Source organism: Desmodus rotundus, chromosome 9, assembly GCF_022682495.2.
Source record: "Desmodus rotundus isolate HL8 chromosome 9, HLdesRot8A.1, whole genome shotgun sequence".
In the NCBI taxonomy this organism is placed as follows: Eukaryota; Metazoa; Chordata; class Mammalia; order Chiroptera; family Phyllostomidae; genus Desmodus; species Desmodus rotundus.
Genome location: NC_071395.1, coordinates 104,307,842 through 104,322,122, shown reverse-complemented (window position 1 = coordinate 104,322,122; position 14,281 = coordinate 104,307,842). Strand labels below are relative to the sequence as shown.

The window sequence follows — 14,281 nt, the reverse complement described above, 5'->3', positions numbered from 1 at the left end:
AAAGTTCAGTTGATAAAAGTGCCAAAATCCTTCTGAACTGCCTGCAAATTTGGACCAAGAACTTTGCTCCATTCACATGGCTGATAAAGGTTCTCATTGGTATTCATGGTCGTTATCCCTCAGTGCAGACCCAGAGCTCCAGATCTCGCCCCGTTTGAGACAGACCTCCCGGAACGTACACTTGCAGGGAAGCCTTCCCGACTCCCTCGCCCCTCGCCCGGCGTGGGAGCGCCCCGCCGTCCTCGTCCTTGTGAAGCAGACATTTTGAGACACTTCAGTGATGCGCTGTTTCCATCCTGTGAGGCTTCTCCGGTTTGACATTCAAAAAGGGGATGGAGGAGCGGAACCTCCTGCGCTCCTCGGCGAGCGTCTTTTAAAGCCGCCACCAGCCAGCGCCGCTGTAGCCCCGCGCACCGGCGGGTCGCTGGCTCCTGCCCTTTCCGATCTGCGCCGACGCCGGCGGATCCCGGGGACTCCCCGCGCCGGGAATCTCCCGCCAGCTGCGCGCTGCGTCCCGGCGACGGCAGGAGCACGTGGAGTGGCGGGCAGCGAGAGCGGCTGCTCCAGCCCGGCCCGGCCCGGCGGCGACATGGAAGGTGAGCCTCCAGCCCAGCTTCTTTTCCCGAGGGGTCTTTGAAAAGCTCGGCCAGGGCGTGCAGCAGAGAGAGTGCCTTCTGAATCTCGGTTTTGCTTCTGTTTGTTTCTTGTGCAAAAGTAAACATGAGGCATTTCCGAGGGCAAAGCGCGTCGGTTCTCATCCATCTCTCACATGCCTCCCCGCCACCAACTTTGGAAAGTGGTAACTTCTCCGATATTTTATTTCTTAGCGGGTGTCAAACCGGAGGGGTCAATTCTAAGTCTACAAAGGAAAAGTATCTATGGGCGGCCCTGAAAAGTCAGCAAACCTGGTTTGGAGTAAATAATCCTTTTGGATTTTTTTTTCCACCTGTGGCCTCAATGTCCACTGGAATTAGGCTAATGTAAGTGACTTGTTTAGACAGAAGGGTGACTTTTTTCCCTCTGAGAATAACCGCCGTCATTGGGAAAGGGACGCGTTAAAGTGTCTGGCCCTTGCTGGTCCCTTGGAAATCGAACTTCTAATGGTCCTTCTCTACACAAAGCAGAAAGCAGGCTCACATTGAGTTTCACTTGAATTAATTTTGAAAGTTATAAGATTATCTTGGCACCTTAAAATAATTTTAGTATGTACTTCATCGGGATAACTAAATTTTCACAGTGCTGTTGTAAACTTTTCAATAGTCTCTCCAACAAGTGCTTCTAAAACCTTGAAAATGGCAGATGCATCTCAGGTTGGGGGAGGTGGTGATGTTTAGAAAATCAGAATTTATGAGGAAAAAATCACTATTCATCCAATTAATAAATGAGATAATGACACCCAATTAAAATGTTAATTTGATAAATACTATGAGTAGCATGGATACTCATAAACAATCAAAGGTTCTCTTATTGCCAATGAAACTTGGTCTTTGGCAGCTTTGGGTCTAGAATATACGAAGTTATTAGAGTAAATACTTTGGGACATGAAAATAAATGTGATCAGGCTTTTGTTTCACAATAAATTGGAGTGCAGTAGTGTGGCCCTAAACCCTCGGTTTGTGTATGGGTATGCTAACAGTGTTTTCAATGGCCTTGGCCCAGGTACACATTTTTTTTCTCTAGAATGCCAAATAATAAGTCAATGAACATTATGCATTTAGTGTGTGCATAGAAACTTTAAAATGGCCATTATTAAATAATGCCTCAAGTGTTGTATGAAAAACTCTTTATGCTTTTAAAGTTTTAAATTATCGGGGTCTTTTAAATAAAAATTGGCACTTTGAGTATTTTTAAAATGGTCTATGGAGTGTAATTTTTAACATGTAAAGGTTTCACTGTCCAAGGACAGGAAAAAATGAAGTTGCTGTACACTATGAAAAATAATTTTAAAAACTTTCCTGGTTTATTATAAGTGAATTGCTAGATTTGTTTTTGTTAATTACAAATCAGTACTGCAACACTATCTTTTCCTACTCTTAACCATTTTACTTTTCAAGAATAACATAGCAGAGTGTAAATCCATGGAAACTGGAGCATTTCTCTGTACATGTTAATACTACCAAATTCATTTATTTAATGTGACATAAAGAAATTGTTAAATAAATAACACAATTTAGGATATTAATGTCATAAAGATTTTTAGGCAAGCCTGGGTGAAGATGGTCTGAATAAGGAAGGAATAAAAACTCATGTAGAATTTAATTCAAAATGCACATACTGTGCATGGAAAGAGATCCAATATAGAATGTAGATGAGTGATCAGTTGTGAGTTTAGATGACCGAACCCTTAGGTCCATGGAGATAGGTGGTATATAGTAAGCTTAATGCAAAAGCTTCAACACTTCAATCAAAAAATAAAAATTTAAAAAAGTTAATGATGTGAATTGGGCTGTTCTAACATCAGGTCCTTGAGGACAGAGTATTTTATGTAGTAAAATATCTTGTTCATTTGTAGCCATCCAAGATTGACTAATAGGGCTTATGTGTTTGATATTTAAAATAAAGTATTTTTATATTATTTTGATATGTTGGTCTCAACCTAGCATAGAGATTTGACCTATGTTGGATATCTTTCATTTCTTGACAATGTGAGAAAGTGGAATACTTTATGGAATACCTTTTTTTTGCCTAATTTGTTGACCAAATTAATGTGCTACAGTTTAATTGTGAAATGTGAAGCCATATAGTCAGTCATTTCTTTAGCATATAAAAATCTTTTACAATTCATTCATCTTTTCCTTCAACAGACATTTATTGAGATTTTTTATGTGTGAAAATGTCAGGTAAAATAAGCTTTTGAAATAGAAATTATCATGTTAAAAAAAAGAGTTAATGCATATAATAAATCAGAAGCTATGAATTTTTCTCACAATCTGTGATCCTAAGTATTTTCTATCCAAGGACTCTTTACATTGCTAAATTTTGTTATTTGTGCTGTAATAATATCCATTCTATCTGGCATGGTTGAGAAATGAGATTGTTCACAAAAATGAATTTCACAGGTATTGGCATGCTTTTCACTTAATATAAAACCTTTCTATTTAAACATTATTGGATAGAGATCTTTCTAAGTGTGTTAGTATATAGCCCCCCTGCTTTATAAACAGGTACACACAAGATAACTGTATCTTGGTGACCCTGGGTCGCTATTCCGACCGTCAGGTAATGTGTTGTTCTACAGTATATTCTCACGGGGGTTTGAACTGTGCAGAGCTGAATGCCCCTACACGAAATAGTCCCAGGTTATTGTGCAACTTTGTCTCCTTCTTGATGTCATCTTCCACTTTTTACCACACTGCTTTTGTGGAAGCCATTTTTCATTTCAAGATCCCTTTCTGTGCTTTGGATGATTGCGATTTACACATACAGCTTTTGAATGGTGGAGTTTCCTAGCCCTCCATTATGAGCGGATGAGGGATGAAATGGTGAAGTGCAAAGGAACCAAAGCCACAGAAAGGCCATGGAGTCCTGGTAGAATGTAATTTTAGAAAATTTCCTAGAGTCCAATAAATATACTGTTTCATACTTCTATGTCTGCTAAAATTTCCACCCCATTGTTTACCTGGTTTTGCCTGCTCATCTTCCAAGACTCTGCTCAGGCATCATCACCATGATCTCCTTCTGATGACCTGCCCTGGTGCCTTCTGGTAGTTACCCCACCCAGTTCCTCACCTCCCTGAGCTAGGCTGGAAGTCTTTCTGCACGTGCTCCTGCCAGTTGTACCGCAATTCCTTACTGGGTTAAGTGTTTATTTCTCCACTGGTCTTTAAGCTTCTTATTTTTGTACGCTCAGTGTCAGGAACAGTTCCTGGTTCATAGAAGACCCTTGGAGTTTGTTGCATCCAGTTAAGAAAATAGTGCTGTGAAGTAATTTTCATTATGTTTATCATGATGCTTTTATGTATTTATTTGTTTTTATTTTAGTTTTTTGTTTTTATTGTATTTTTCTCCATTACCATTTATCCCCCTCTACCCCTCTATCCCCCTCTATCCCGCTCTTCCACCTCTACCCACATCCCTCCCCCCCATCAGCACACTGTTCTCCATAATTAATTTTTGTGAGTAGGGGGTTGGTGCTAGTAATTCTTTGATAGAACTCAGAAAATTCTTATAAAGTACTTTATTAAATTGTATAATAGAAAAAGGAAGCTTAGAAAACAAAAATGTTACTATTTATTGGTTTATTTTTGGCTAGACTACCACTTAGAGCCCAGTCTTATCTACTTGCCTCAGCAGATTTCAGGATCCCATGTTAGTCCCTTGAAGTACAGATCAAATAGGAGCAGAAATTTGTTTTCTCGATTGGTAAGATATAGATGATACCACAAAATTAGCATGAAAATTTCCAGGGATACCTTTTAAATACCTTATTATAAACTTGTCATTAATATATAAATGTGTATACACTTACACTTATTTAGGGCTAAAAGATTATTAGTAGATCTTCTATCAGACACCCAGTATTAATTGGCTCCTGATTCAGGCTAGAGTTCCTAGACCATGTAGGGAGCCGAGTGATTGACACAGAAACCTGCATGTAGTAAATGCTCAGTAAATCTTTTCTTGGGCTAAGGATTAATTATTCTGAAAAGAGACCTTCAACCTCACAAGGGCATATAGTGCACTCTTCTATCTAGCCTTTTAAAAATACAACTCTCCATTAAGTGGTATACTTAGAATAATTAAAAATCATAAGGATCACCCTAAGGCCTTTTTAATCACTAAAAACAAGTGAACTAATATAATAATAATTATAATAGATTTCTATCATATGTAGATTGTTCGAAATGTGACCTATGTGTCTATGTATAACTCTATTAATTACTAGAGTGTAATATTTCAAAATACTGTAATCCCCAGGTTATGAATGAGATACTTTTTTCAGCCTTAATTGAGACCTGCTTTTTGCATCTGGTTTGTATAGTCTACGGTGGTGTAGAGCAAATTAAGACAATATGGAGTTGATACCATATTATACTGGATATATGTCCCATCTAGGAGAGACTTTTTAAAAAAGTAAGTGTTGATTAATGGATATGAAACAGAATAAAATGCATTTATGGAACAATATTCTTTACTAATGGACAAAAATCTAAATCAGCTTGCCTCCTGACATTTTATATTAAGTGAAATTGGCAACATAGAGATACATATCACAATTCGTATTTATTAATGAGTGTTTTTAGGAATGAAAATTTTTGGCACATCAGGTTATTTGTGGGTTTATAAAGGAATCTTTTTTTTAAATAAGAGAAATAGAAAACATTTCAATAGCATCACAATACAAAACTATATTTTGACTCTTAATTATCTAAAGATAATGTAACTAGATTTCTTGCTTATTTTGGTCATCAACACACCTGTAACCCCTTCTAAGACTGTCAAGTTCCAAAGTGTAGGCACTTTTAAATCAGCAATGATAACCAGTCCCCAGACCAGTCCCCAGCACATAGTAGGAGGCCAGTCATATTTATTGAACGAATTAATGAAGGAGTTGCCTGTGTGTTGGGTCATTTGACTATTTGTTTGACTTTTATGGAAAAGAGAGTAAGGAAAATAGTGACATTGGAACTAGTTAATTCTGCTGGTTAATTTGTCAGAGATGCTGTTGAAGGTTTGGTAGAAGAGTGGAATGTGCATCGGGGGTTAGCTTGATTTAAATTTCATTTGACTTTCATATATGTCATTTACCGAATTTTCATTCATTGAAGATTATCAATGTATAAATTTATACTGTAACCTCAAAATAAAACTTTAAAAAATTATTTATTTTTAAGAGAGAAGGGAAGGGAGGGAGAAAGAGAGGGAGAGAAAGATCAGTGTGTGGTTGCCTCTTGCACTCCCCCTACTGGGGACCTGGCCCACAACCCAGACATGTGCCCTGACTGGGAATTGAACCAGCAATCCTTTGGTTCACGGGCCAGCACTCGATCCACTGAGCTACACCAGCCAGGCCTCAAAATAAAACTTTTTAAATTAACTCTTTGAAAATATCAAACTGTCATAAATGTGACTTGAGTAAGATTATGGTTCTGCACTGGTATTTTTTCCCTGTGCATATTTGTTCACATGCAATTATTTAAGACTATCACTAACTCTCCTCTTCCATGTATTTAATTAAGTGCCTATAAAAGCTTAGGCTGAGGTGCTTTTGTCACAGTATAGTATCGTAATCAACTGCTCAATAACAAGAATTTGTGTCATGATACATCATGATTATATATTATAAATGTTTAAAATACCTATTGTAAGGTTGGTGTGCTTCTTGTCTGAGTTTTAGGTTCAGACTTAAAGAATTTGTACAATTGTTAGTTATTTAGTGATCCAGCTTTGAAACAAAGATTACTTTCCATCCTCACATGTTGAAGTCAACATAAAGTTACAACTTTCATCAATAATTAAAGATTTTCAGTTTTTGGTTATTAAAACAGCTATATTGTCTTATTGTTTGACTTTTTAATAATTATTATTTAAACTTAATATAATTGTCTACTAAGATACCCCTGTACCTGTTTTATGTATGGGAATTCATAAATTGGAAAAAATGACATACTTCTTCAAAAAAAGTTTAGAAACTATCGGTATATTGTAGCCACTATGGAAAAGAGTATAGAGATTCCTAAAAAAGTTAATAGAGTTACCATATGACCCAGCTATTCTACTTCTGGGTATGTATCTGAAGAATACGAAAACACTAATTTGCAAAGATATATGCACCCCCATGTTCATTGCAGCATTTTTGACAATTGCCAAGATAGGGAGACAACCTAGGCGTTCATCTGTGGATGAACGGCTAAAGAAGATGTGAGATATATGAATTTGAACATATGAACGTAACAAAACAAAAACAAGCTCATAGGTACAACAAACAGATTGGTGGTTACCAGAGGGGGAGGGGGTTGGGGTGCAGGTAAAATGGGTGAAGGGTATGCTGATGGACGGCACCTGGACTTTTGGTGGTGATCACTTTGTAGGATATCCCGATATCAAATTATAATATACACCTGAAGCTTCTATGATGTTATATACCAATTGTGCCTCAATAAAGATATAAACAAAAAAAAAGAAAACTGTTATACAAACACTTTCCTTTTAAGTAGTCTCTGGAAGCCAGTATTGTCTAAGATTCATTCATCAAGTTCTGTGGAAATTATGACTCAGAAATTAAACCCCGGTCCCTTTGGCTATATTACTTCCTTGTAAGACAGAGCTTCCTAATTTTAGTTTGGTACTATGGATGTTGTGCTGTACCACTCAGATTTGGGGAAATAGATGGCCCATTGGACTACAAGAAATATTTGTCTAAAGCAGCTATGTGCCAGTGGATTCAGCAGGCCAGGTGAGACAAATTACTTATAACTTGTACAAACCACTTATTCTCAACCTCTCTTGGTTTGTGAATCATTTCAGCAGGACAAAAGAGTTTATGGTCCATCCTAACCAACACACTTCTGCTCACCACCATAAAAACAAAATTTCCCATAATCAGGAGGAATATTTTTGTAAGTGGACTGAATAATCAGAATGAGACCATTTTAATATTTTTCGTGCGTCCTAGAAATAAAATTGTGAACTTGTTGGGTAAGCAATAAAATAGACCCTCAACATTTCTGAGTATAATCTGTCGTTTTGACTCTTTGTGAGTGACTTTGAAGGAATACAACAATACATGGTAATGTGTAAATGTTATGGTTTCTATAAAGATTTAGATAGGGCAATGAATATAAAAGTCCTAGCTCAGGTTTGAATTGGTGGGACTGAGAGACTAGAGTACACAAACAAGTATATAGCTTCTAAGTTAGCCAAGCCAACAGCATCTGGGCGTACCTTGATAAATGGAATTTATTAAGTCAAAGGACCCTACAGTCATCTGCTATAAACATGAGTGACCTAATGTGATCCTATTTGCCCCAAACCTAAACAACTAGAATACGTTCAGGCAATCCAATTTGCACATTCTGTACAGAGGTGGGGAAAAGTAGGTTAACAATAATAAATAATATTATATAATAAATAATACAAGGATAGAACATGTTTCATGTATAGCTGCAAACCTACTTTTGAGTACAGAGTTTATTCTTGTTCATTATTTATTATTATTAACCTATTTTTTGCATATCCCTGTGTAATAGGACAAATAATAATTAAACAAAATGACATTAAAATTTAATACAGTGCTTATAAACCTGATAGCTCTTGCTCTATGCAATGGTGCTTGATGATCGTGTGATGACGCCTTTAGGTACTCCATGGTCAGTCTCACAGGAGTTAGATGAGACATAAGAACAAGACAAAATTTTTTGTCACTTTTTTCCTTAGCCCTGGCTGGTGTGGCTCAGTGGATTGAGCGTCAGCCTGTGAACCAAAGGGTCGCTGGTTCAATTCCCAGTCAGGGCACATGCCTGGGTTGCTCGAGCCAGATCCCCAGTTGGGGGCGTGTGAGGGGCAACCATGTGATGTTTCTCTCCCTCTCTTTCTCCCTCCCTTCCCCTCTCTAAAAATAAAACAAATACAATCTTTTAAAAAATATTTATCAAACGCCTGGTATATGCCATGTAGGCAAAATATTGGAAACACAGTGGTGAGCAAGACGGACAATGCTTTTGCCCTCGTGGCATTTATAGTCAGCTAAGAAAAACAAGCCCCCAGCCCTGACCAGCATGGCTAAGTTGGTTGGGATCATTCAGAGAAAGGTCACCGGTTTGATTCCGGGTCAGGGCACACGCCTGGGTTGCAACCTATCGATGTTTCTCTCTCACATCAGTGTTTCTCTCCCTCTCTTTCTCCCTCCCCTCCTCTCTTTCTAGAAATAAATAAATAAAGTCTTCAAATGACAAAAGAAATAATTAAAACTATGGTGTGTACTATGAGAGCTAATGTGGAGAATAATAGTTGGGCACAGGGTGGGTGAACCTCTCCTCTAAAGAAGAGGTCTGGCTAGAGATAGCAATTTGGTTATTCTCAGCACATAAATGATTCTTAATGCCATGTTCATAAATGGTTATCACCTAATGAAAGTGGGGAGAAGGGACTCGGGATTGAACCCTGAAAAATATCTTATTTAGGTACGCAGATAGAGGAGGAGGCGGTGGCAAAAGAAAGCAGCAAAGCAAGACAGGAGGAAAATCAGCAGAGTAGGGTGTAGTGGAATTGAAGACAGGAGTGTTTCATGAAGGAGTAGGTCGTCACTTATGTTGAATGTTGCTGAAAAATCAAGTAAAGGGAAGACAACAAGTGTGGGTTGGTTTCGGCAACATAAAACCTGCTGGTGACCTTAACAAAACCTGTTGTTGTGCAGTGATGGGGATGGAAATCGAACTGAAGTGGGTAAAGCAGGAATGGGGATAATAGGAAGCAGAAACATTGATACCGACCATTTTCCCCCCAAGAAGTTTAGCTAGAAGGTGAGAAGCAGAGATAAGTGGGGTTGGTACTGGAGAAACATGTGAATCAAGAGATTTTGTTTTTGTTTTCCAAAGATGAATGACAACCTACCTGTAGCCTAAGTTTATTGAAAAAAATCAAAGACCAAATAAATCACATGACAAAACATCTTGAAATCTCAATTCTCAGGGTGGTTTGGGGAATTAGGTATCACTGGAAATACCTTCATATTTAGTTGTCACATGACATGTAAATAAATTTCCTAACCATGAGAATTTTTAAGATATATGGTGTCTTTTTAGTGGGTGGTTAGCGTAGATATAATCTATAAAGATTATAGAAGAATCATGAAAAACCCTTGAAATTCAAACTTTTTGCAAAAGTGGGAAGATACTTCTCAAATTGCATTTCTAAAGTTTGGATTTTTAGATATGTGAGGATGTTTGACTGTTTAATAGATTTTTAAAAAATTAAGGAACAACTTATACAAAAAGTACACATCTTATGTATGCAGCTTGATTAATTTTTACCTGTATACGCACCTTCCAGATCAAGGTATGGGACATTTGCCTCACCCCAGAACTTTCCCCTGTGCCCACTTATAGTTAATATACCCTCTTGGCTCCAAGTTAACCACCATTTAGACTTGTACGACCATAGATCAGTTTTCCTGTTCTTGAATTCCGTATAAATGGAATCATACAGTATGAGCTTTTTTAAATGGCTCTTGAATTCCGTATAAATGGAATCATACAGTATGAGCTTTTTTAAATGTCTGGCTTCTTTTTGCTCAGCGTACTTTTGAGATCCATCTGTACTGTAACATTCACTAGTGGTTCATTCTCACTTACTGTTGAGTAGTATGAATATGAGTATACCACAATTTGTTTATTCATGCTACTGTTGATGAACATTTGATTGTTTCCAGTGTTTGTATTATGAGCATTCTTTTGGTGGACATACACAGTCATTTCTCTTGGGTATATAGGGCTAGTATTTCTGGGTCAGGATAGGCATATATTTAGCTTTAATACTTACTGCCAAACAGTTTCCAAAGTGGTCGGGCCAATTTACCCTTCCCATTAGCAATGTCTGAGAGCTGTAGTTCCACGTCTTGCCAACATTTGCTATTATCAGTCAGTCTTTTTAATTTTAGCCATTTTATCCCACCTCTGACACCAAAAACAAACAAACAAACAAAATTAGCCATTTTGGTGGGTGTGTAATGGTATTTCATTGTGGCTTTAATTTATATTTTTCTGAGGAGTAATGATGTTGAATACCTTTTCACATGTTTATTGGCCATTTGGATACCTCTTTCCTGAAGTGCCTGAATAAATTTTTTGTGCATTTTTTAAAAGTTGGGTTTTTTGGCCCTGGCCAGGTGGCTTGGTTGGAGCATTGTCCCATACACCAAAAGACTGGGGTTGTTTCCTGGTCAGGGCACATACCTAGGTTGTGGGTTCGATTCCTGGTATGGGCGAGTACTGGAGGCAACTGATCGATGTTTCTCTCTCTCTCTTTCCCTCCTTTCTTCTCTCTCTAAAAGTCAGTAAACATATCCTCAAGTGAAGATTTTGAAAAAGGTTGGATTGTTTGCATTTTAAATTGGTTTTGTAGGCATTTTAAAAATATTTTGGAAAGGTGTACTTTATCAAAAGTGTATTGTAAATTTTTCTCATAGTCTGTAACTTGCTTATTTCTTTTATTAATCTGATAATTAGAATTCTTAATTTTAATGAAGACTAATTTATCAAATTTGGGGGGAGGGATTAAGTGCATCTTATGTCCTATTTAAGAAATCTTTGCCACTCCAAGACCATGAAAATATTCTTCTGTGAAGAAATTTGATTTTTAAATTTTTACATTTAGGTATATTACCCACTTCAAATTAATGATTCTGGTTTTGACCCCAGTTATTTTATAACAAAACCTAGGCATTTTACAGTAATAATATGAAAATCTTACTAGGAATATGTTGGATTTAGTCACCTTAACACAAACATTTTTAAAAAATAGCAATGACATGAAATGCACATTCTTCCTTTTCTTTCTACATGTTCATTTAGTGGCATGTGATATCCGTGGTAAAATTGAAATATATCTGTCTATGACTTCAGAGTAACTGACCTTTCAAAGAAAATAACACTAGATGTTAAATTTGTTGTTTTAAACCTGTGCTCCACAGTCTATAATTTCTTTATTAGACATCTAACCTAGGGGAAAATGGAATACTTTATAAAAAAGGGCAAAGGAGGGAGAATTGGAATGGTAACACGGGCTGTATTTGATCTGGTGTTAACCTTCACCTTGATTTAAGGAAGAAAGGAAGTGTTTCATGGTTGGAGGGATTACTCTCATTTTAAAGCACACCCTTTGTTTTTATGTCTTCCTTTCCCCTCCGTCAGAGTCTTTTGAGGTATTTGAATTAATTGAGTCTAAAATATCTTCTATTTCTGACCTTCTTCTAAGTTTATAACCCATATAGGAAAGTACTTTAAAACATGTACATTCTTTGAAACAAAGGCGAAACTCCAGAAACTGATCCTGCTTCTCTCCTTAATGTGTCCCTGACATTGTACCTTGGACAATTAAGTGACTATAATTTTTGTCATCTTTTTGTGTCTTGAATTTCGTCTGTAAAATGGGAAGAATAATAAATGCTATTGTACCTGTTTATCTTCCAGAAATGTTATGAGATGCTATGAGATCTCATTTGCACTGCTGGGCTAAGGGCTTGGCGCCATTCTTTTGGAGGACCAGTGCAAACGAAACCAGGTCCAGAAGAAAGCTCCCATCACGGTCAGGGAACTGAGTGGTAGCGTAGGTGTGATAACTTATCTTGTATGTTGCCAGGAAGCTGAACTAGGACCTGAAATGGACATGTCAGGAAATTTGAGTTCAGCTACACTTTAGAAAGACCGTTTTTCTTTTTTTAATCCTCACTCATCAGTTGGTTGCCTTACACACCGGGATCGAGGATCAAACCTGCAACCTACTTATGTGACCTGACTGGGAATCGAACCCACTAACCTTTTGGTTACGGGCTGATGCTCCAACCAACTGAGCCACACTGGCCAGGGCAGAATTTTTTTAACCATTAGAGCTTTTTCTGAGATGGAAAGGAATAACTTCTTCTATATTATTGGTAGTGTCTAAGTGGAGGCTATACAACCCAAATAGGGAGATATTGGAGGAAAGCATCAGGTGGCAGAGGAAGGTCACTTAAGCTGGTTAAAATACCCACTCCATTTCTTTCTTTTCTTTTTTTAAGATTTTATTTATTTTTAGAGACAGGGAAGGGAAGGAGAAAGAGACGGAAAGAAACATCAGTGTGTGGTTGCCTCTCCCATGCCCCCTGCTGAGAACCTGGCCCGCAACCCAGGCATGTGCCCCGATTGGGAATCGAACCGGCGCTCACACTCCATTTCTAATATTCTAATTTCATTAATTACTGGGATAATGTTTCATTATACAGAACTGTCCTTGTGATGCCAAAGTTCTAGGAATTGATTATATGTCATAGTGATAAAAGGAAATGGTGAAGGACCTTTTAGAAATAGTAGCTAACACTTCAGCCCCAAGTGTTAATGTTGCAATTGTGAATATTTTTGTAGTGAGTGACACAGTTTCCCAAGCTTTTGGTTAAAAAGTAAAAGTGGACATTTTAGATAAAAGAAACTATTTTTTGAAGAGGCATGGGTGTAGGGGAGTCAGTTTACTGTTAGGAAGATAAAAAGAAACGCCAACATTCCGAGACAGCTTTCTGGCAGCCCTCAGCGGCCGTGCAGGGGTCTTTCTGAGACACTGTCTGAGGCACTTGGTTCTCCTTTAGCACCTACACTTCCTACTGGGAGCAGAACAGCACGTGGAAACCTGATCTCTGAAACTTAAAGTATAATTTTGTTAGCTGGTATTGTCAACTGAATAATAATTACTTAATAGTATCAAAATGAAGGCAAGTTCATAATGATTCAAATTAAAAATATGGTAACAAATTTGATTGCTAATGGTCCTGTTCATAGATTATATTAGAGCAAAAGGTAAAAACATTCACATGTGAACTTTGATGAAATCTCAATTAACTAGATTCCTGCCATTTGCAAGTTTAAATTTTGTCTGTAACCCACTCCCTTTAATTTTGCAGCACGTGACATGCTAGAATCTCTGAGAAAAATACTGGTACCATAACAAAAATTCTAAACAGTGAAAAATAATTTTAAAATAGCATCTTTGTCAATGAAAAGAGGATCTGAGGAATAAAAACAAAATTGAAATCGTCATTTCTCAGTAAGCATGTGATGAAGGCTTGTTTTCAGTACTGGTAGAAAAAAAATTGAATTTGTTAAGTGCTTTGGGAGGCTACAAGAAAAATAGCCTTTAACTTTTACAGTCCAATATATTGGTCAGCTATGTAAATCTTATAAGATTCATTATTTAGCACCCTCGCTGGTGTGGCTCAGTGGATTGAGTGCCGGCCTGTGAACTGGAGGGTCACTGGTTCAATTCCCAGTCGGCACATGCCTGGGTTGCGGGCCAGGTCCCCAGCTGGAGGTGTGCAAGAGGCAACAACACATTGATGTTTCTCTCCCTCTTTTTCTCTCTCCCTTCTCCTCTCTCTAAAAATAAATAAATAAAATCTAAAAAAAACAGCGTTAAAAAAAAAGGATTTGTTATTTAAGAGGTAAGGTGTCAATGGAAAACACTAATGATTTAGTTAAACCTTAAGAAAATATTAGGAGATTGGGTGCTTAGTTGTGGGAAGAGCAGGAGGGTATCTGTTATGAATGAGTGTTAACTAGGGTTTTCTGCTAGTTTGTAATTTTGGCTTTTAAATAAG

The 14,281-nt window shown here is 37.5% G+C and overlaps 1 protein-coding gene across 2 annotated transcripts in view; it reads left to right on the top strand.

Annotated features, from left to right (window-relative positions):
- The first annotated feature begins 280 nt into the window (after positions 1 to 280).
- Positions 281 to 14,281, top strand: part of IKZF3 (IKAROS family zinc finger 3) — a 78,546-nt gene continuing 64,545 nt past the window's right edge. For both annotated transcript variants that reach the window (XM_053911583.1, XM_053911582.1), the window contains exon 1: positions 281 to 596. In XM_053911583.1, coding sequence (XP_053767558.1) covers positions 281 to 596 — 316 coding nt within the window. The remainder of the gene's footprint in view (positions 597 to 14,281) is intronic.